The sequence below is a fragment of the Heterocephalus glaber genome, unplaced genomic scaffold (genome assembly GCF_053883595.1).
Source record: "Heterocephalus glaber isolate CG9 unplaced genomic scaffold, H.glaber_assembly_v1.0 deba00001523, whole genome shotgun sequence".
Lineage (NCBI taxonomy): Eukaryota > Metazoa > Chordata > Mammalia > Rodentia > Bathyergidae > Heterocephalus > Heterocephalus glaber.
In genome coordinates, this window is record NW_028258327.1 from 30,705,271 (window position 1) to 30,729,055 (window position 23,785).

At 40.8% G+C, this 23,785-nt stretch overlaps 1 protein-coding gene and 1 pseudogene across 9 annotated transcripts; one reads left to right on the forward strand and one right to left on the reverse strand.

Annotated features, from left to right (window-relative positions):
* On the forward strand, positions 1–23,574 carry Tmem14a (transmembrane protein 14A). 9 transcript variants are annotated; one of them, XM_013067169.3, is made up of 8 exons: positions 8–138; positions 11,787–11,983; positions 12,642–12,689; positions 14,956–15,013; positions 16,864–16,949; positions 18,763–18,864; positions 20,790–20,877; positions 22,983–23,574. In XM_013067169.3, the coding sequence occupies exons 5-8, from the start codon at positions 16,880–16,882 to the stop codon at positions 23,020–23,022; spliced, it is 300 nt and encodes a 99-aa protein (XP_012922623.1). In that variant the 5' UTR covers positions 8–138; positions 11,787–11,983; positions 12,642–12,689; positions 14,956–15,013; positions 16,864–16,879; the 3' UTR covers positions 23,023–23,574. The 9 variants fall into 9 exon arrangements, with proteins under 9 accessions (XP_004869090.1, XP_012922623.1, XP_087044272.1 ...); XM_013067168.3 differs by lacking the exon at positions 11,787–11,983 and having other exon boundaries at positions 23–138; XM_087188146.1 differs by lacking the exons at positions 11,787–11,983; positions 12,642–12,689; positions 14,956–15,013 and adding an exon at positions 796–993 and having other exon boundaries at positions 18–138.
* On the reverse strand, positions 6,537–14,337 carry LOC101726024 (plakophilin-4 pseudogene; annotated as a pseudogene).
* Positions 23,575–23,785: the final 211 nt, after the last annotated feature.

A 23,785-nucleotide genomic window follows, 5' to 3' on the forward strand; every position in this document is an offset into this window, starting at 1 on the left:
CGGTGTGGTCCCGCCCAGACCACTCCGTTAGGCCCCAGAGCCAGGCTTTCCCGGTTGGAAGGAGGGTGTGAGGCTGAGGGCGAGCAGCCCGGGGGACGCTTCGCGCCACGCGGATCCGTCACTCAGCCGCCCCCGAAGGTAGGTCGCGGGTCCGGACCCCGGCGTCTCGGACTCGGGCGGAAACGGCGCCGAGGTGACCGGGGGCGGCAGCAGGGCGGGGAGGCAGGGCAGGTGCTGGGGCGTGGCGGGAAGTGTCCGTGGAGTTAGCGGGGATCCGGGGAGTGTGCGGTCGCACGGGGCCCAGGCGGGTCGGGACCGGGTCCTGCGAGATCCACACCCCGCACCCTCTCCATCCATCGCTGCCTCGCTCTGTCCAGGTGGATGCCGCGTGGGCTCCTGTCACGAGAGAGAGGGAGAGGGAGGGGAAGGGGGAGGGGGAACTTTTATAAGTGGGTGTTTAGGCACACTGAGTTCGAGTATGTCGAATGCCCAGGGCCAAAGCTGTGGCAGGTGCCTTTGTTTTCTTTTTCCCTGCCCCTGGGTGCTGCAGGCTTAGATTTTGTTGTCTTCAAGGGCAGGGGTGAAATCTCAGGAAAAAGGTAGTGCAGATTTGTGAGCTGCTTTCAGAGGAAGCGTCAGTACCAACTCTTTACCAAAGCATCTATACCAAACATGTAACCTTTGTCTCATTCATAGTGGTTCTGTCAGTAATTCTTTCAGTTAAAATTTTGGGAATCCATCTTTCCTAAGTTATGTAAGACTTTCTAACTTGTAAACTCATAACCTCTTTGTAAGATTTGTCACTGTGTCTGACCCTATCGTTGCGGATACGTTTGTTGGTGACGAGAGCTGGCGTACCAGCAAGAGAGTCTTGAAAGACCGTTTTTTCCAATTTAAAGAGATTGTTGACTTTATTGTAAAAATGGATGCTAACACCAGAAGATCAAGAGGATTGCAATTTCTTCTTTTTAAAGAGAAGCCAGTGTGGAGAGGGTAAGCGGTGTGCTCCATCAAGGTTCCCTGTGTATGGATTTGATTTCTGCAAGAATTAGGATTGCTGGATCATGATCAGATTGTCTGAGCTACATGTAGTCAAGTGTGCTGGAGGAAGCAGAGCAAGTTTAAGACCTAAGAAATAGGAAAATCTGATTAAATTCATATTAGCCTTGAAAAAAATTAGAGATTCTTTTGAAGAAACAGAACCAAATCTATCCTAAACTTTCTGAAATTTATTTTTGAATCATCACTTTGAGTTAAAACTTTAACACAAAAGGATTGTAGAATATCATAATTCCTGATACACATTTCATTGGTTTTTGTTTAATGACTGCAATCCTTTCTTCTTCAGAAAATATTATGTATCTATGTGATTTATTAAATAGTCACTCAAGATTGTTAGGTAAGCATTCCAGTTACTTTTCTGTGATGAAATAAAAAGGAATTTTATATGTTGCATGTAAAAATAAATCATGTATAATATTTATATTATACTACAGATCAATATATTTATTAAATAATTAAATATTCCATTTAATTATTAAATTTATATTTAAATGTATTTAAATTTATATTATATTAATTTATATCAATTTATATTTGAATGTTAAATGTATATTATAAACCCTAATATTTATTTATAACATTTATTATTTGTTTATAATAAATTCTAAAATATCTTTAGGCCCTTGTTTATAGGACATAAAACTTAAAAAGAATTTTCAGCCAATCTCGTTAGCTTTAAATGATGCATACTACAAACAATACTAAGCTAAGAACTGTCATTACTTTCAAAATTTAAGTTTCTAGAAGTTTTATTTTTATTCAATACAAAAATGATCTTCCTCACAGTATTAATTGCCTAAAACTTTTAACATACTAAAATGTTCTTGGTTAAAGAGCAGATTACAAGAAATATTTTCCGTGTTCTTATTTTAAAAACAAGATTCTGGTAAACATTAAGAAACGAAATCACAAATGGTAGCTGAAATCTTGTCAACCTTCTGCCTAATAAAATGTAAATCCACAGTTACTATGTGTAAACAATTCAAAATTAAAGTTTATAATGGAAATATCAACAAGTTGTAAATACTACATATCACTCCTGATGGGTTTCATTGTAGTTCACCCAGGCACAGAAGATGTGCGCATCTGATAAATGGACTGCTTAATTAAAGCTCTCACACAAAATCCAACATGCATTTATGATAAAAACACTACAAAAATTCAGAATAGACGATCTCTACCTCAAGCTGATAAAAGCTATCTATGAAAAACCAACAGCCAATATCATACTAAATGGTCAAAAACTGAAATCCTTCACACTAAAATCAGGAACAAGACAAGGATGTCCACTATCACCAGTCCTGTTCAATATAGTTTTGGAAACATTAGCCATAGCAATTAGACAAGAGAAAGAAATAAAAGGAATAAAGATAGGAAATGAAGACAATTTGACATTTTTTGCAGGCGACATGATACTCTATATAGAAATCCCCAAGAACTCCAAAAGTCTTCTAGACTTAACTAAATTCAGTAAAGTAGCTGGATACAAGGTCAACACAAAAATCAATAGCTTTCCTGTACACAAAAAACAGACTCACTGAGAGAGAAATGGGACAATCAATTCCTTTCACAATAGCATCCAAAAAACTGAAAAACCTAGGAAGAAAAGGGGAAAAGGGGAAGGAGAAGTGGGAGGGGTAGGGGAAAGGAAAGAAGGGAATGGAATCAATATGAGAAAATGAAAAAATGGAAACAAAGGCTTTGTAAATAGGGAGGGATGGAGGGGTTGAAGGGAGGGCAGGGGAAGGGGGAAAAAATAAGAACCAAGAGAGATTATGTAAAGGTGCAAATTTCCAATGATGAATGTAACTGTATTGTATACCTAAAATGTACCAATAAAATTAATTTTAAAAAAGCTCTCCCACAGCAATACCAAAGCCATTAAGCCCTAACTCATTAAGGCCATACAAAAAATTGAATAAGATGGGATGTAAACATATCTGTTAGTTCTCTCTATAAAGCACTTTCCATTGATTTACAAAGCTATGGTTTCATAATTCATTTTGTTTTGTTTTGTTTTGTTTTGTTTTGAGACAGGGTCTAGCTATGTAGTTCATACTGGCCTCGAACTCACTATATAGGCCAGGCTGGCCTCAAACTCACAGTGATTCTCCTGCCTCAGCCTCCTGAGTGCTGGAATAAAGGTGTACGCTACCACAACTTTTTAAAAGGAAAGTTTTTGTACACTGCCACATACAGTGATTTCACTGTACATCCTTGACTACAACGCAGTCTTCAAACTCTCTTACAGAGCTTGACATATCACGATTCCTCCAGAAAGTCAGCTTGTTGTATTTTTAGTAGCATTTAGTGCTTCAGTAGCCTTTTTTCCCATTCACTTTTTTAAAAACTTTTTTTTTTTAAGTGCTGGGGATAGAACTCAGGAACTTGCACTTGCGAGGCAGGAATGGCACTGCTAAGCTAAATCCCAGGCCCTAAAAACCTTTTATTGGTACATATTTGCCATACATAGTGATCACAGTTATTATAGGGAATTTGTGCCTGTATATAATATGTTTTAATTCTTCTTTTCCCATTTCCCTCCCCTCCTTTCAAGCCTTCTTACCCTCTGTAGGAGACCAGCTTAACACTACACTGAGCAGGTATTAGATATTATTAATTTGGCTTATAATTTGGCTATTGATCAAAACTATGAATCACCACAAGGCCTAAATGTGAATCGCTAATTGACTTTTCTGCTGGTGTTTGGAGATAGACTTCGCTATGCCAATGGTCACAATTGAGGTCTCAGTGATCAATGAGACTGTGATGTCTCCATAGCAAGGAAACACTGCAGCTCGGGAACTATGACTCTGTGCAACCATTCTCTAAGATCAAACATTAGCTAAAGATTACACAGGTGGCTCATTAGCTGTGACCTCCAAGATAGCACAGGTGCCCTGTTAACTGTGACCTGGCCTTCACAAGAACACTCGGTTATTCCCCGTTTACAGCCTGGCTCATTAGTGTATTAGTTCTGTTATTCTTTACATCTGTCTTCATGCCCCCTTGATATGCTGTATAATCATAAATACTGACTAACCCAGAGCTCATGGTCTTTAGCCAGGAGTGATCTAAAATCAATTCCTGGCCCCTCAGGTAATAAACTATCATTTGTTATTCTTTATTCCTTGTTCTTTTTATACTATTCTTTCATCCCCTGCTGTACTCTTGATTCAAGTGACTGGGCATCCCCTGTAACTGCTCGAGCTATCAACCCGACACCCCTCCCCATTTACAAATGTTTGTTTCCATTTTTTCCCCTTCCATTCTCTTTATAAATCTCCTTTCCCTTCCTTCCCTTTCCCTGCTCCCTCCCTTGTTCCCTTTCCCATTTGAACATCTTCCTACTTCCACATAGCTACCTTCCATTTTGCCTCTTATAAACCCTTTGGGTTTCTCGCACAAGAGAAACAACATAATATTTAAACTTGTGTGTCTTATTTATTTCACTTGCCATCATGGTCTTGAGGTGCACCCATTTACCTAAAAATGTCCTGTTTATCCCTCTTCATTACAGAGTAGTACTCCATTGTGTATGAGAACCACATTTTCTTTATCCATTCATCTGTTGATGGGCATCTGGGCTTCTAAGATTTAGCTATTAGAAATTATGCTGCTACATCCTTGATAATTTCAAAAACTATCAGTTCTTTCTTGGTGCAAACATGAATCCAGATGGCATGGTTGCTCTCCTGGACTACCGTGAGGATGGTGTGACCCCATTTATGATTTTCTTTAAGGATGGTTTAGAAATGGAAAAATGTTAATGGATTTGGCAGTTACCTTGGATCTATCACTTGTCATAACTGGCTGCTGCTTGTCATCCACACAATACCAAGATTTTAGACAAATGGGACTGATATCATCTTGAATGCTTCGTTTATTTGACCGTGATTTATTTGGAGTGGAGGCATTGTTTTTTAGGGAAAAAGAGCGTGTCATGTAGGTTGTCTAAAACTAAAGTGCATTTAAAGTCATTTGAGAGAATGCTTCTTAGTTTAATACATGTATAAACTAAATCCATCATAGTGTTCATGGAGAAGATAGAGGCTGGTCACAGACCACTGCTAGAAAGCATAAGACCGTCTTCAGATAACTTCTGCAGTGGAAACTACTGGGACTGAAATATAAGACAAGAACCAAAGTTTTAATTCTGAGTTTCAGTGAAGAGGAAAAGACTATGCTCATAGCAGTGCCAACATTTGAAGTGGAGGCTTATGTATTTCATCATCTACAGTGGAAGTAGTTAACCTTGAAGAGATTACCAAAAGAATAAAAAGACTAACTCAGTTGGAAGCAAAAAAAAAAAAAAAAGAAGAAAAGAAACAAAAAAAAGAAATTGTGCTGCTATAAACATAGGTATGCATATATCACTATAGTATGATGCTTTTAACTCCTTTTGGGAAGAGACCTAGAAGGGACATTGCTGGGTCAAATGGAACCTCTTCTTCCATTTGAGGAATCTCTGTACTGATTTTCATAATGGTTGTACCAATTTACACTCCTGCCAACAATGAAGAGGAGTTCTCTTTTCACCATAGCCTTACCAGCATTTGTTATTGATTGATTTCTTGATGATAGCCATTCTTTCTAGAGATAGAATCTCAGTATTTTTGTTTTTTTGTTTTTAGTTTTCAATTCTTGAATGACTAGCGATGTTGAGCATTTTTTATATATTTATTTGGAGTTTGTGCTTCATCATCTAAGAAGTGTCTATTCATTTCAGATGCCCCTTTTTGGTCTGAGTCTTTAAATATGAGGGATCTGATTTTTTTTTTTTGGTGTGGTCCATCTCACAAACTGTTTATTAAGTCTGGTTTTCCATGTTACATCTGGGGAGGAGGGGGGAAGAACAGGGAACACGTTTCCAAGGATGAGATTTCCACATTTATTTTTCTTTCATGTGCATAGAAAATGGCAGTGAAGTGTCCCATGAAAGAGGCAGGGAATGGGCATGGTGCTGCTGTATCAGACCGGACTTTGTGCTTCCAAAGTACACTGTTCATTGTGAAACAGAAGATGTCATGGTTTGTTTTTAATTGTTAACACTTCCTTGGGTTTCCCATTTTTAAGCTGTCCATTCCTCAAATCTCTTTTCAAATGACACACTGCATTACAAATGATGGCACTTAACCAATGTGGCATTTTCATATTTACACCAACAAAAGAAATTTACAAGACATAATAGCATACAATCTTGACATTTAGTAATAGCAATAAAACATGAAGGGCATCCATTTTATTTTTTTTCTGTACAAACTATCAGAACATAACTTTATTCACATTAAAAAAAATCATCTTTAATTTGATTTGACCTACACATTCCCCATCTCATTTCACCCATTTCTCAAACCTCTCGTCACATCACCCACACCTTCACCAGACTATAGAATCTACAAGTAATTAGATCTAACACCTAAACAGAGCTTAGAAAGTCCTCTCCCAAAAGTTTTCTTACTTCCCTGAAAATTCCTCAAAATGAAAAAAAATACGCTCTTCACTCATTCCTTTCATTTCACTTTCACATTTCATCATCAGATCAGCATGACGGACTTTTCCTCTCCATCCAAACAAGGTTAGAAAGAAAGTTCCTCTGTCGAGCAACCATCTTTACGCTACACCCATGAGTCTGGGGACCCTGGGTACTGTTCTGCTCTATAGGAAGGTCGTTTAGTAGAATAAAAGTCTACGTAATTTGTGGTTGATTTCAGTCCATACTGTGTTGAGTAATCAGTAGAAGCTGGAAAGTGAACTCGGTCATCAAAATAAGGATCTTCATAGCTATGAGGAGACTGCAAATACAATCTGTATGCATCAAAGTTCTTTCTGTTGGAGTCATCTTGACTATAATAGAGCTGTTGATGCTGTAGCCATCTATTTTGTTCTCTTGCTGGTGAGGAATAGGAACTGATGTAAATTGGTGAAGGTTTGCTGGAGCCAGGGTACAGGCCTTTGTGTGTGGCATCCCCTTGGCTATTGTAATACTGCATAGGTGGCTGAGTCCTGTCGTATTCAGAGCGAGGCTCTCTGATTCCTAACAGTGCTGGTGAGGAAGAGGTGCTGCCAACTGACTGAATGATGGGTGACATCTGTTGGTTGGTAGTGGACAAGGAAAGATGTGATTTGAATTGGTCTCGCTCTAACGTTGACACAGGTGTAATAAAATGGTTCTGATTCCACCCATCCTTTTTATAAATGCTCCGGAGGTCCTGATATTGCCATAATGTATTCAAGACCTGGCCTGCTGCCTTCACCACTTTCAGAGAGGATCTGTCACCTCTGCCTTTGGTTATGTTCACCAGCTTCTCTATGCCTCCCGAGTCAGAGCCAAGGCTTTTGCGTTCTCCATGTTTTTGCTCGTCACCTCGTGCAGAGCACAGCAGATGGCCGCCATCGTCTCGTCGGACAGTATGCTGGGGCCGCTGCCACCAGGGAGCCAGTTGACCAGGTCTCGCATGGCGTATTTACCTATGAGCTCCTTGTTGCGGACATCTAGAGCCATATTCCTCAAGACAGTTGCCACAGAAGAGACAACTGTATCGTTATCCATCCTCAGAAGTTCAACAAGGATGGGGAGCCCTTTTTCTTTTCGGACAGCTGCCTGGATGTACGCTGCAAACTTCCAATTTCCGGCAGAGAGGTTCTGGAGAGATCCGGCAGAGCCTTCCAAGGGGCCTGGGTTAGAGCTTTCAGCTAGAAGAGTCAGATATGGTTTTACCACCGATGGATGCCACAACATCTCAACCCCTTTGGGGGACTTTGACAGTCCTGGGATAGGACCAACTCCATCCCATTGATCCTCTTGTGGAGTTCTCTTTTTCTTTTTCTTCTTTTTCCCCCAGCAGCTTGGCTCAGAGTCTTTGCTGGGAGACTCTTTCCCTAGTAAGTCAAGGGATCTGATTTTTAAAAATTCTTTATATATTCTAGATGTTAGTCTTTTGTCTGAGGAGTAGCTAGTAAAACTTTTTTCCCATTCAATAGAATGTCTCTTTACTCTGTTGGTGGTTTCTTTCACTGTGCAAAAGCTTTTTAATTTGATGTGATCCCAGTTGTTGATTGTTTATAATATTTCCCATGCAATCAGGGTTTTGTTCATGAAGTCTTTGCATACACTTATGTGTTCCAGAGATTTACCAATCTATGTTCCAGCAAAGTAAGTGTCTGTTATTATATTTAGATCTTTGATCCATTTAGATTTTAGTTTAGTGCATGGTGAGAGGTACAGGTCTAGGTTTAATCTTCCACATGTGGAAAGCCAGTTTCTCCAGCAACACTTATTAAAGAGGCTATCTTTCTTCCAGTGAAGGTGTTTGTCCCCTTTGTCAAAGATAAGGTCAATGAGTGTGCTTGGAGTTGTTTCTGCATCTTCTATTCTGTTCCATTGGTCCTCTGGTCTGTTTTTGGCTAGTACCATGCTGTTTTTATCATAGTAGCTTTGTAATATAACTTCAAATTGGGGATTATGATGCCCCCTGCCTTATCCTTGCTGCTCAAAATTGCTTTTGCTAGTCTAGGTCTTTTCTGGTTACATACAAAGTTTGGGATTGTTTTTTCTATTTCTGTGAGGTATACTGTTTGTATTTTGATTGGGAGTGCATTAAATCTGTTTAACAGTTTTGGAAATATGGCCATTTCCACTATATTGGTTCTGCCTATCCAAGAACAGGGGATATCTTTCCATTTTCTGATATCCTCTTCAATCTCCTTTTTCAGAGTACTGTCCTTTTCAGTGTATAGATCTTTCACTTATTTTGTTAGATTGGCTTCGGTAGCCTCGAGAAACTCTTTAACAAGAGATGATAAAGCTTCTGGGTTAATACTACAGAGTTGTACACAAATATAGAGAGTTTCCATATCTAGGCCAGTATTCAAACTCAAGCAGAGCATCGGTAGTCTCTCTCCCTGCACTGAAGTTCACCACCTGGCTGCCCCTGTCACTGCTCACCATGACCAAGCCCAACGGAGACAAGAGAAGGGCCCATTTCCTGATTCCAGTGAGCACCTTAATCAAACTGGAGAGGTCATAAATATTGTTGATATTTCATCTAAATACCAACTGCACTTAGCTCATCTATCCGTAAATTATGTTGTGTTCTATTCCGTCTATAAACTTCTTAACAAAGAAAAGGAAAAGATCTACCTGTTCGATGTCCAGCACACACGAGCGCGTGCGCATACACACATATAGCAGTATTAAAAGGGAGTGTGATTTGCTTAAAGGTGATATTGAGACTTGTTATGAAAGTTTTTGGTTACTTTTCAGTTTCCTGAAAAAGTAGAGAACTACTTGAGGAGATTTTTGGCTTTATAGAAGTGGAAGGAGATAATCTCTTTAGACCTGTAGGTATGATGCTGCCAACCATACAAAAGATGCTAAAATACTGGCCTACCATAAAATCATATTTTCAAAATGTAGGCCCAAAGAATGTCCTCTAATTTGGGAGTATATTAACAATGAGGATATTTGGAAGGATTATAGTACAACAGAAATTTATATGCTGCTTTTGCAACACTGGTTCTCTTTGAAAAGGCCAGAAGAAGCCTAGAAAAGGATGGACTGAGAGCTCCTGAATTACCTGGTATTATGGATAGATAGTTTGAGACAGAAGCTCGTGCAACAGATAAAATGATTCATTTTTTGGATTCAAGACTGCTTTGGAACTTTAAAAAATGTCATCAGAAAAGTGCAGCCAAGTCAGCAGGACTTTCTCAATTTTCTAACTAAAATTGTAATTTACTTGGACTCCAACTTTGATTTCATCAGTTAAATTATTACCTCTGTGCTTTTTTTTTTTTGAGACAGGGTCTCACTTTGTAGTTCAGGCTGGCCATGAACTCACTGTGTAGCTCAGGCTGGCCTCAACTGCAGGCAATCCTCCTGCCTCTGCCTCCCGAGTGCTGGGATTACAGGCATGAGCCACCACACCCAGCACCTCCGTGCTTTAAAACCATTCTCCCTGAGATATTTGATTAGTAATTACATCCATGAGATGGACATTTTAGACATGGATCGCCTCTATGATGAGTTTATACAAAGTGGACCTTATTTATAGTTGTTCTGTCAAAGCAAGCCTGTGGATACAATGTGGGTGGACACCTTCAGAGAAATGAAATTCATTCCTACAAGCCTACAAACTTGCCGTTGCTAGTAAGTAAATTCCTAAGAAACACTTTTGTTGAGAGGATTTTTAGCTTAATGTCATCCCATTGGACTGATAGTAAGAACCAGTGTAACATGGGTTGTAAGAGCAGAGCTGCAGGTCAGAGTGGATTTAACATTTAGCTATGTAGAGTTTTACCAGTATATAAAAGAAAAGAAAGTTGTCCTAAGGCCTGCAGTTTAGATAAGTATTATTTGAAAAGGAAACAGAAAAAGTAGAAACATTCTTCTGTAAAGACAGAAGGAACCATGTCATTGTTATTTTTTATTAAATATAAATATTTGCTTAATCCTACTATATCCATGTCTTCCTTTTAGATCTTATTTTGATGTATTTGTATCATAATATCCATAGCATGTTAGTATAGCATCAAATTTAGTGAGAAACTCTGTATACATAACACATATGCTTGGTTGCTTGCTCAAAATTTCCTTTACTGATTAACAGAGGCTAAATGATAATTATCACATGGGATCTGAAAGAAGAGAAGAATCAAAGATCTGAAGTGGGCTTTAAAAATAAATAAGTCCCTGTGATTTTGGTTTTCACCTCTTAAAATGAGGGCAATCCTGGAAGAGCTGAGAGAAACTGAGTTTCTGAACATTTGACAGTGAGGACAAGGCTCAGGACCCCATAGCATTGGCCAAGCTGTGGCGACACTGTGGAAGACCCTGTGTGGGGAGCCAGCCTGTCAGTTGGGATGTTGACCTTGCTCTACCTTTTTCCAGTTCTACCTGTATATGAGCTAAGAAAACTTACATTACCATAGATTGGGAATTTTGATCTACAAATCCCAAGGGGCCTGAGGACAGAAATCAGGATATCCAGACACTTCAATGGAAAACAGAAATTTCTATTTTCACTAACCTCCAACTGAAATATAACATTTTTTCTAGGCAACAAACCACAGAAGTGTTAGTCCCTGTATCTGTCATCACTGGGAATCACAGATGTTTGCATGTTATAGTTACCTTGAAATATTTATGTGGAGCTGAAAATGTGATAATAATTAGAACTACCCCTAGATCTTACAGTATGTTCATAACCACAGATTTAAATGTTAGTAATTTGGTAATATCTTTCAATAAAATTGGCTTCCTTTGCAGCCTCATATTGTGCATTTCTCCAGCATGACAAAGGAGTTGATGTCACACTGGAATTTAAGAATCTGCTGTGGATCATGAATAGAAAGCTTTATACATAGCCCTCCCTTTAGGCTGCAGCCTTAGCAATTGCTGGAGGAGGTAGCAGCTAATGGCCTATGAGTGGAGAGAATGTGGTCCCTTTGCTAAGATCAATCCTGCTTCCACATATCTGAGAGTATGGAATTCCCACAGTATACAAAGTTTTTCTTTCAAGTTAGGTGAGATGCCTTGAAGAGTATCTTGAGGCTGCCTGCAGCTCCTAGTACTTTAGTGGCAGCATGGAAGGGATCTCAGAGCATCTAGTCTGAGCTGCATTTTCAATCTGAGTACCGAGGTGCAGGGGGAATTATTTACCTAGGTCATGTCATTGGCATAAAGAGGCATTTCGAGAAGGTTTTCATCTTATCTTCATTAGGGAAACTGCTCTGGGAGTCTGCACAGACAGGATGAGGAGGCTGGGGAAAAGAGTGCATAGGAAAGGATGGAAAGAGGACTGGGGAAACTGAGGCAAACTTCAGGATACCTCTTCCTCCACATTCCAGCGTCTTACCATCAACTCTCCTGGGAATCTTCAGGGATTTTATAACTCCCCAGAACCAGGCTGGACTTTTCGTGAGTTAAATACAGTCATGTTGCTTCCCTAAAATACTTTATGTGCAAGGGATAGACCCAGCAAACAATTTTCATAAGATTTAATGTGTGTCTTAGGGTTCTTTCTTTACTTTTTGTATTCTGAGGAATTCTTATATTCTCAGCCCCATAAAATCCCAGAGCTGCTTGGCTCCTAGAAGACAGCGTTCAAATTTCTGAAGGACTGTTGTATAAAAGGGTTAGAATTACATACCATAAAAGGCAAAACGAGATGAGAATTTAAGGTTCCTTCTTGGGGACAGATTATCCTGTGCTAGACAAGATTTAAAGTGCTTTCCAAATCTCAGATTGCATACCATTCCTCCTAGATATCAAACTCCAGCAGTCCCTGGCTTGATGTATAAAAACCACAACTTTTATTTCCCAACCACAGCTACATGACCCTATCATGTCAGGAAGGGCATTGGGGCTTCAAAACCAGACAAACTTGGGTTCTGACTTTGGATATCTTAGTCATATCACTTCCCTGATCTTTGGTTCCCTCTACTGAAAATGGGAACAATCTGCTAGACAGTATGTAAAATGCTTTGGTTATGTAGAGCTCCCATGAGTCTCTGGAGTGACGAATGAACTTCACTGTTTAAAAATCTCATTGTTAAAAAAAAAAATCTCCTCACAGGCTGCAGCTCAAAGGTAGAGCACTTGCACAGCGTGCAGGAGAGCCCAGGTAAGATCCCCAGCACGGGGGAGGGTTAAGGAACAAAAACAACCCTACAAAATACCTCTTCTTCTCGTCTTCTGGAATCCTTGCTACACCCAGCCAGTCCCGCAGCGGGCAGCAGAGGTCTTCCCTGGGCTCCGGGGCGGGGCGAGAGCGGGCGGGGCGTGGCGCAAGCGCATAGCGGAGAAGCGGGGCCTGGTCTGCGTGGGCGGGGCGCGGAGCTAGACCGCGTGGGCCGGATCGGACGTCAGGTACCGCGCATTCCGCTGGTAGGCCCCTACCTCTTGTCTTTACAGCTGCGGGGAGGGCTCGGGGCTGCGCTGAGCTGTGCGTTCCCACAGTTGGATTTTCCTGCAAAGGCACAGAAATGAAAGGGCGTTTGCTGAACATCCCCACCCGGACAAACTACAAGGACAACCCCCCATCCCCCCATCGCTCTTTCCCTCTGGGAATTCTCTGAATTCTGTCTTCTCTTGGCCCTAAATCAAGCCCCCCCCCCCGCCCCCCGCCCCCCGCCCTGCCTGCCTTCTACCCACCACTCCCGAGCTGGATTGGTGGTCACGGACAACTGCAAAAATGCCTGGGAGGGCTTTAGCCTTTACCTTCGCTCAAAATTGTCTTTCATGCTCAGGGAGTAGGTAATTGCTATACTCTTAGCATGTAGAGATGTTTTGTCTATAATAGTGTACAGGAAATCTCTTAATTCTCCGAATTTTGGAGAACTTGGTGCTCGGGCCCGGGCATGGCCTTGCACCTGGTTTGGAACGCAGGGCGGTAAATCATTTTGCCTCTTTGTGGCCAAGATGTTTGCCACTGGAGCGTGTGATGGGCTCCCGCCCTGCCGGCCGCATCCCTTTTATCCCTCTGCCTTTAATGTGGTTCTGGCCTCGCCAGTTGGCCTCTCCATGGAAAAGGAGCAAGAGGTTAATTGCTTTTTGTCAGTATTTCTCTGCGAGAATGGAAAGGTTTTGCAAGCATTGGAAGTAGATGTTTTTTGCCTCCTTAAAACAGCAGTCAGCTCACTAAGGACATTAAGGAGCTATTTGGCTCCTGGCAGTATAGCTGCAGGGTGGGAAGGTAGAGACCCATGGTCTCCAGGCAGAAGCTGCTCCTTTGATCGTTCACCCAGTCACTCGATATATACTCAGCTCTGACTGGTGCAGGGCAGCGTGCTAGAAGCTGCGAGGAGGACCAAGATGAACTGAACTTAGATTTGCCTGCAGGGCACTTGACTGGCTAAGAGGAGAGAGAATCCCAACAGAAGTAGCCCTACCCAGGATAAAGAGAATGTGTCCTCAAGAGAGGGCACTCAGTGGACAGACAGGAAATCTGCCTTTCATCCTGCTTGGTGTTAGGAGAAAATTAAGCCCCAAATAACATGCTGTTGAGTGACCAACTGCTGAGCTTCAGCTCTGAAGGAAGGGTGTTTTCCTGTCTGTTGACCAAATGGCTCCTGTCCTCTCCGGCCAGCTCCCCTCTCCCCACCATACACCTCTGTGTAAAAGAATAGTTTCAGGGTTCTCCACTCCTGCCTCTCCTGATGGACCTTCCCAGCCAGAGGCCAAGGGCTGTGTCATTTCTGATTTGTCCCCACATCCAGGCCTGTTGATTCTGCCTCTTGAACCTGAGTCCACTCACCTTGTTCTACCCTCATTGCCAGCTCGCTAGGCGAGGCTCCCACCTTCAGCTAAGCTCTTGCTCAGTTCATCACAGCCATGTCCCAGTTTCTCATCTGCCCTGCTCTAATTCATCTCCCACTACTGCAGCCAGGATGCAGTCGCTGGAATTCAAGTCTGAGTGTGAGGCTAACCTCACTAATCCCTTGCTGTCCTTAGGACAGAAGCCAGGCTCCTGTTCAAACGAGGACTCACCTGTGTGTGCAGCCCTGGGTTTCTCACCTGGCCCTCTCTTGCCGACCCCCTGGATTTGTTTTCATTTGGAGGAGTGCCCTGCTTTCTTTCTCATGCCGAGAGGCTGTGTGCACTGCTTCTTCCTGGCACACAGCTTTACTCAGCCTAGTCCTGCTTTCCTGAGCATCCTCTCTTGGGCATCTCATGAGGCTCATTCACATCTGCCTCCTCCTGCTGCTGCACCCTACATGGGTCCTAAGACCAAGGCCAGGTGTGAGGGCTTTTCTTGGCTTTTTACTGCATTGACAAAGAAGATGCTCAGTAAATGTCATTGAATGGAAATGAGTTTAAATGTAAGCTGTGATATGGTGTGATTCATTGAATGTCTGACTCACAAATTCACCCTACTTCTGTTTTCTCAGTGTGCTGAAATAGAAATGACCTGACCTACACCAAGCCTAAATATAGGTGAAAGAGAAGGTAGTTATTATTATTGGAGCAGTGGGCATATGTGAGACTTGCCTGCCTCTGAAATCTTGGCTCTGCTGTGTGACCTTGGTGCATTGCCTGCCTTCTCTGTGCCTCAGTTTCATCACCTAGAGAGTGGGGATAGCAAAGGTAGCACTTATTTTGCAGTGTCACGAGGTAGTAATTATGAGATGATACATACAAGGCCTTAGAATGGCACCTATCTCCTGGTAATTGCTCAAACACGTTATCATCCTCATTATTATTATAACTACTTGTTTATCGAACATCCAGTCAACAGTGATGTTGAATCCCGGTCCTTCCTACACATTAGGTCCCTCATTGCCACCTCTTGGGTATAGATGAGTTCTCCTGTGTTCTTCCTATTCTCAGAATTCCCCTCCTCCTCAGACCTTCCTCATAGGAAGTTGTCCCTGACTCCTTGAGGTGAGCTCAGTACTTCTTTTCTGTTCTGAGTCAATTCATTACTAGTTACCACAGGGAATAAAAGCCTGGTTAACCTAACTGATAAGCAATGAGAAAATTGAAAAAATACACAAGAGGGCCACGGATTTAGCTCAGTGGTTCCAATACCTGCCTCACAAGTACAAGGACCCGAGTTCAATCCCCGGTACCAAAAAAAGAAAAAATACACAAGAAATCTCATATACACCATTCCTCGTATTTACAAAGATAATTTTCCCATGGAAGAAATAGAGATGTTAGAAAGTTAAGATATTAGAGTACCACTAGAAATCTTGGGCTTTAAAAGGCTGCAAGGAACCGGCCTGGTGGCACACACCTGTAGTCCCAGCACTTGGGAGGCTGAGGCAGAAGAATCACCACAAGTTCAAGGCCAGCCTGAACTACATAGTAAGATTATCTCAAAAACAAAACAAAAAGACTGCAAGGAACTTTAGATTAGTCTCTTTTCCTCACTTTGGAGGGACATGGTGATAGAAGGGGGTGGCCTGAGGAGCAACATCCAGTGGCCACTTCCCTGGCCTGTGGCCGACAAACTGCTGCATCATAAAGTCCAAGGCAGGAGTTGAATGGGACTTCTTACTAGGGATTAGCCTGCTGCTGTGACACACACAGTAGGATTCACTGCCATTCAATTAACTCATTGCTAGGACTTCATTACATTTTTTCAGTGATTGCCATTAAGTGTGAATGTCTGTGTCACCACAGAAGAGCTGCAAGCAATGGAGCAAATGACAAAGCAAATGTTTAAAGTGAATCTCTGCTTTGGTCTCTGAACATCCATGTTACCCCTTTTTTGTCCTCCAGTGAGGACAGAATGGAAGGATGAATATCTGCACAAATATGGAAGAATTATAAGATGGAGTGGTGGAAGTCAGGGAATTTAGAGGAGGACGAAGCCATTTGCCCCAAACTGGTCTGCCGGAGCAGGCTGGAGTGCCAAGGAGAAGGGGAGAAGTTTTAGAGGGCAGGGGTGCAGAGGGTAGCAGAGATTCTGTAAGGTGGAGGGGAAGAAGACATCACAGGCACAGAAGTGCAGAGTGAAGATGGTAGTGTTAGGGTCCGGGGTCCAGGGAGGAGGAGACCCAGCCAACCAGGGCAGAAGTCTGAGGTGAGCGCAGCACCTCTTTTCCGATCTTCTGAGTCAGTTCGTGACCAGCTACTACAGGGAATGAATGCCTGGTTAACCTGACTGATGAACAGTTGCCTGAGTGTGAGAAGGATGGGAGGACAGTGGCTAAATGTTGGGAGAGGTGAAGGTTGAGCCTCCCTTTTTTTAGTAGAGCAGAGAAGTTGATTTCTGTAATTCTGTGGGGTACCTATCACCTTTATGTACACTGCTTTTATTCTGTGTATTTGTTCCTTTCCCCTTGCTTTAGAACTGCTGCCTCACCCATGGACCTGATCGGTTTTGGTTATGCAGCCCTTGTGACGTTTGGAAGCATTTTAAGATATAAGCGGGGAGGTAAGCCTTAAACAGCATTTTCTTCAAAGGGAGCTTGTGGGCAGTTGGTAGTTGTGCTAGGATCATCTGAGGGTCTGTAAGTGGGACAAGAGGCCAGAGATACGTTAGAGATGACTGAAGACCAGCTTGTCATGGAAGGGGTTTGTGGAGGGAAGGGGTTTTGTTGGGCTGAGCGTGATAGAGCCTTCCAACCTGGGGCTTCTGCGCCTCCGTCTGCCATAAGACTAATTTAACCTGCCATTATGAATTGCACAATTAATTGATTTAATCTTCTTTAGGGCCACTCATTTCTTACTAAATAAGAATTGTTTTGTTTACATAATGTGTAAAAGTACTGACTTACGCTGATACTGTGGGTCAATACAGTTCTTAGAAATTACATCCAAAGTTGTCTTTGTATCTAAAAGAAGAGAAAAAACCCTAATTGATTACTTGAAAGATTTATGGAAAAAAAATGCAAGGTCAAGATTTTATACTTTACTTGGTTTTAAGGTAGATGCCTTTATAGTCATGGTACCTCCTGTTTCTGTTTCTTAAATGAAATTTTAAAAAATAAAGATGTATTTCAGTGGGAGTTTTACTTGCGACATTGGTGAATTTGAATTTGAGTGAAAAAGCAGATTACCCAGCTACAAGTTAACTTACTTCCTTAGAGAAGTAAGACTTCAGAACAGGTTGTTGTTCTCTGAGAGTCCCTGCTGCTGTTTGTAATTCACCTTAGAGTTCTGTGTGGTATTCTTCTCTGAGTATGTACATCACTGTGATACATATTGGAAGGACAAACAAGGACAGTACCCAAGGAAGACCTGTAGGTCCTCACAAGATGATGTTTCATAATCTGCTTTAAAGAGCACCCAGTTCAAAATCCTGATAAGATTATTACTGAAAAATATTTTTTTATCAGAGACATGTCTAAATAACTTCTATTACAAACCCAGAAAAGAACAGCTAGATATTTTTGCCTACCTTTTTGAGGGATTTGAGGAAGGTTGTGTGCATGAGTGTGTATGCACACACACATGTGTGTGCATGTGTGCATGTACTGTAATGGTTCTTAAACCTGGTTGAATTTCCCATGGATATTAAAAAAATTAAGATACCTTGGTCCTACCCTCAGAGATTCTAATCTGATAGATTTTAAATAAGATGATTGCTATGAAGTAATGATTGAGTGTCACGTCACTAGCATGTCACTAGCTATGTCATAGTCCAGTGCCGGAGCAGTGCTTAGTATGTGTTGTGGTGTCTGGGGTGGGTGACTTGGGGGCTGACTGGCTGGGTCATGTGCTGGGTCATCCTTTCTCTTGATATGGTCTCTTCTAGTCCTTGAGTCCTGATGAGGCTTGAAGATTTGTTAATTATATGGGACCAAATCCTTCCTTGCTTTGTGCATTGTGCTTTTCTCCTTTTACCTCTGTGAGCTAACAGTACCATCGGATCTCATTGGACATCATCACAACCTCCTAGTAAAAAGATTAAGCCAAAGTGAATAGGGACAAACAGAAAGTAGCATAAAAAAAGTCAATTGATTCCCCAGGATCATGCAGTGGCAAAGCCACTGTCACAAGGCACGGTTCCTTCCTTCTCCCCTGTGATTCCTACCCTCGCCCTGGAGTGTGCTGTGACAGTCCTCTGCTTTGCATTTAGGGCTCAGCATGAAACAGTCATTTCCTAGAAACTTATCTTTTGGTGCTGTCCGGTTCTGATGCCCAACTAGAAATACATTTGGAGGTGCATGCATTACCCTTGAAATGTAAGATGAATTGCTTTTGTTTTGGAACTCTCTTTCTGAGCCCATACTTTCTCCCCACAGGTGGTGTTCCATCTCTGATTGCTGGTCTCTTTGTTGGGTTTTTGGCTGCTTATGGAGCTTACAGGGTATCCAGTGACAAACGAGATGTTAAACTGTCATTGTGTGAGTAACACATTTGCCCACTTATAGAAAATCAGACCTTGAGAAAATGTGTTGTAGATGTTAAGTGGCCATGTGCATGTGCACAACTCTGTTTCTTTCTTTTTTTTTTTTCTTTTCGGTACCGGGGATCAAACTCAGGACCTTTCGCTCAAGAGGCAGGCGCCAGAACCACTGAGCTAAATCCCCGGCCCCCAACTCTGTTTCTTGCTAGACAAAACTGATAAAAAATAGTAGTGCTGCTACTGTGCCTTCCAACTCAATTTTCTATAAAACTTGTTACTAGAAAAATGAAATTAAATTAGAAAAAGCAAGGAATTATTCCTGGACTTCCTACTTATTCTTATAAATATACATTTAGCATAATTTTTACACTGCCAAGAAAATACTGATTCTAAAAAGGTGAACCTATGGCATACATGTTACTTGTTTTTCTTTTTAAAATGAAAGATGTTAACGTATGAATTGTTTTTTCTAAACTAGAAATGCAGTATTCAGGTTTAATTGCTGTGTTGGCATGTTTTGATAAGTAAGTGGGTTTTGGGTTGCAGTTTGGGCACTCATCTCTAAAAGATTTGCCATCACTGCCCTAACCACTTACATAAAACCACCTCCATAGTCCTATTGCTGTAGTTTCTAGAAGGCTAATGCAGTGCTTCTGAATAACATATTATTAGTCTCCAGACATCAAATCCACCCAAAGGGAATGTTACAAAGAAAATATAGCCTTCTTCTCGGTATTAGTTTATAATTTGATCTTACTTTAAAAAAATGTTATTTTCCTTACATTGAATCACCGTTTGTGTGTGTGTGGTACTGGGATTGGACCTAGGGCCTTTTATTGTTTATTTAGAGACAGGGTCTTTTTTTTTTTTTAGTAGTAGTAGTAGTAGCAAAGTTTTATTAAAGGTAAAAAAAGAAACAGGCTCTGCAGTGCAAATTTGGGCTAAGTAAAAGTAGGAAAAGAAGTACACTCTACAGTGTGAGGGTGGGCCACCATGCAAGAGAGAACACAGTGGCCTAGAGACGGGGTCTTGCTAAGTCACTAAATTGCCCCAGCTGGGTTCAAACTCAAGATCCTGTTGCCTCAGCTTCCCAGAGTGCAGGTGTTGATAACGGAAAAGTTTTAGATAATTTAATAGATTGAATATTAAGGTAGTTGTAGAAGCAAAATAAGTAATGTGTTCTTTTAAGATTTGCTTTTCCTGTAACTCCTTGTTCAAGGTGAGGATTATCTGACTCTAACTAGTAACTTCATTAACCTAACAAAGTTACCAAGCCAGGGTGAATGTACAATGTATATGGCCTATCTTGTGTCTGTGACTTGTAAATAGGAACTGGAATTGAATTTACATATCAAAGACCACTAGGGATGAGATAATGGCTAAAAAGGATATAAAAAGGGAAATGCTGAACAAAGGGGGCGCAGATCCGGACCAGACTGGTTTCTGGCATTCCTGTCCACTCGGGAGAAGAAATTTTATTATTTTATCCAAATTCTGTGTCTCTGTGTATTTCTTTCTGAGATTTCTGCAACAGTGTTATAAGCATGCACCACTACACCCAGCTTAAGCATTTCTTGGGTGTCTCTTGTTGCCCAAGTATACCACCTAGTGTTTCTGGGGTTGGTTCAATAAGACATGGTTCTAGCCTTTCAAGAGTGTCCTATGAATAGAAATCAAGGCTAGAAAAAGACTTTTAAGGATATTTCAGGGATGAATTTTAGCATGTTTGTTTTTTCAGAAACTTTTTGACAAGCTAGCTTACAAAGTGTTTTAATGTAGTGCTTTAATGTTGAAGAAAACAGCAACTCAATACTATATAAAAGAGTTATATTGAAAGCTTTGAAAAATGATATGCATTCGTTTCACAAGCAAGAACTGATAGCATGTTTGAAGCTCTGGTTCATGGATTGGCTTGGTTTTCAGTTACAGCTTTCTTCCTGGCCACCATAATGGGTGTGAGATTTAAGAGATCCAAGAAAATCATGCCCGCTGGGCTGGTTGCAGGCTTAAGGTAAGAACTATTTTTATCTACATTCTTCTTCTTCCATTTTGAAGTGCTGATTTTTTTCAGTACCAGGGATCAAACTCAGGACCTTGTGCTTGCAAGGCAGGTGTGGTGCCACTGAGCTAAATCCCCAGCCCAAAGTACTGATTTTTTAAATCAAAAATTAGTTTTAATTTAAAAGGTCAAAGTAATTTTTATCATAATATGCATAGCTAGAAAGACTTATATCAGAGATCAGTGAGTCTTTGGCCTCTGAGTACACACGAACACCCTTACGGGACTCACATAGGTATCTGCATATCTGATCACTTGTCCTCATTTAACTTCTGCAGAATAAAGAGCTACGTTTAGCCTCATTTTTCCTTAAGATTAACTCATCTGAAGAAATAAATACCTTCATAAGTCTCATTTAGAGAGTTGGACAGTGACAGTCTGATGCCGTTATTTTGAGTTTTTAAAGGAGAAAAATTTAATACGTTTTAAAAAGATAAATAGCCTCAAGTTTCTCATATTTTGACCCAATAGTTGTATCTGTGAGATTAAGTACACTATCAAATGTAAAATTGGAGGTAATTTTTTTTTTTGGTACTGGGGATCGAACTTGGGTCCTTAGCTTGCGAGGCAGGCGGTGTGGAACCACTGAGCTAAATCCCAGGCCCTGGAGGTAATATTTTTAATTGATCCTAGAAACTGCCTTTAATATGTTGAAAGCTATAAACTTGTTCATTTTCTTTGATATATATTTTTACTTTTTGGAATTTATTTCAAAGAAATGATATGTACCTAAATACTAATGTTCATTGCAACTTTATTTTTCATGGAAAATATGATAAACTGAAAAATTAGGAGCAGCCTAGAAATGCACTGTAAGGCAATAGTTCAATAAATATTTTTCAGTAGACGTTTGTCCATTTGATGGAATATTGTGCAGATACTTGCATTCCACGTTTTCAAAAACTAGGGGCCTTGGAAAATCTTAATCACATGATGATAAATAAAACAAGATTAAAATCCACCAAATGCAGTGTGTACAGTTCTTTAAAAACCGTTATGTCTGTGTATAGCCAGGCATGGTGGCTCACACCTGTAATCCCAGCAGGGAGGCTGAGTCAGGGGGATAGCTGTGTGTTCAAGGCCAGCCTGAGCTACATAGGGAGGCCCTGTCTCAAAAGAAAAAATAAGTAAATAAAAAATAAAAATGTATGTAAAATAAGATAAAAAGGAAATACTTTAAACTGTTAGTGTCTTTTCTCTGAGTTGTAGCATAGTGAATAATTTTAATATTCTTTCTGTTTCTCTGTAGAATTTTTTTTTTTTTTTGGTACTGGTGATCAAACTTGGGACATTGTGCTTGCAAGGCAGGCAGTGGAACCACTGAGTTAAATCCCCGGCCCCGCTCTGTAGAATTTTTTAATGTGGCTATGTGTTAGGTCTCTAGGAAGAGGAAAAATGTGATTACAAAGGACAGCTTTCCAGTTATAAAAATGATTCTTGGTGTTGAAAAGAATCAGAAGTATGGTTTATTGACTAAGAAGACCCCAAGCAGAGGAAAGTAGCCGAGAGTGTAATAATAACCTTCTTTGGGCCCTCAGTTGTTCCTGGATATTTATTTATAGTGGTACTTAGACTTGAACCCAGGGCCTTTTCATTGAGCTGCATCTCTAGGCCCCTCCCCCCTTTTCAAAACCTTTGTTGAGATGGGGTCTCACTAAGTTGTCCAGCCTGGGCTCCAACTTGGGGTCTTTCTGCTTCAGCCTCCCTTGAGTGCTGGGATTACTGGCCTATCCCCTCACACCCAGCTCCCTGATTCTTTTTTTCAAGTTGCTTTATTTGATTAGCTTTTGAAAGTTGCTGTTTCTTCCCACACATTTCTCTCAGAAGTCCTCATCGCAGGTTTCCAGGACAGCGCGTTCTAATTTCTCTCATTTATTCAGTGAACCTTTTTCAGCTGGGTATGGGCAGGGATGATGGGGTCACTCCTGCTAGGAGAATGGAGTTGAGAGAGAGCCGCAGAAACCATGGCTGGCTTATGACTCCGTGTCCTGTGCGACCCTTCTGTCCAGGCCAGGTAAGAGTGACCCTTCCTTTGCCTTTCTTTTATTTTCATGCAGCCTCTTGATGATCCTCAGACTTGTCCTGCTGCTGCTCTGAGCTTCCAGAGGAGCTGCACACTAAATACTTGTCATTCTCCTGCAGTGGGCAGGGCATATTATCTGTACCTTAAAAGATAAATTCCAGTACAGAATGTTAAGTGTTTTATGTTAGAAACAAAGGTAACGCTATCACCTCTAATCTGAACATGAATCTGACTTTATTTTAAACAGAGTTTTAATTGTTTCTAATTGTCAAGCACTGTTTTCATTAAAGGTATTTAATAAATCATGATACACTTTCATTTGCTATGTCTAATACATATATGTACATCTGTTTATATATATATTATATTTTTGACAATTCTAAATACTCATGACTCAAATAAGTTAAACTGCAAATTATCTGATGAAATAATTCCTTATATGAACTTCACAGAATACTAATGTAGCTGCTACTTGGTGCTTGTGTTTTATTAGAAATTTTATTTTTCCCACTTTAATTGTATATGTTGCCAGTTTTGTCTTGTCTCGAGAAGAATTCCATTCTCAGCACACTCTGCATCCCAACAGGATGTATTCAATATTCAAATAAAAGACATTTTGTTTTAAACCTGTTTCTTTAATTTTGGTGTCTTCTCTGTATATGCAGATCATCTCTGACATGTAAATGTCCGATTATTAATGAAAGGAATTGCGAAAGGGGGTTATTTAATGCAGTACTATACTTCCTCAGGGGCAGATAATCTGTGTGTGTGTGTGTGTGTGTGTGTATCTAGAATAGTAATAATTCTAAGGAGAAAAGATTTTGACTCAAATCACTT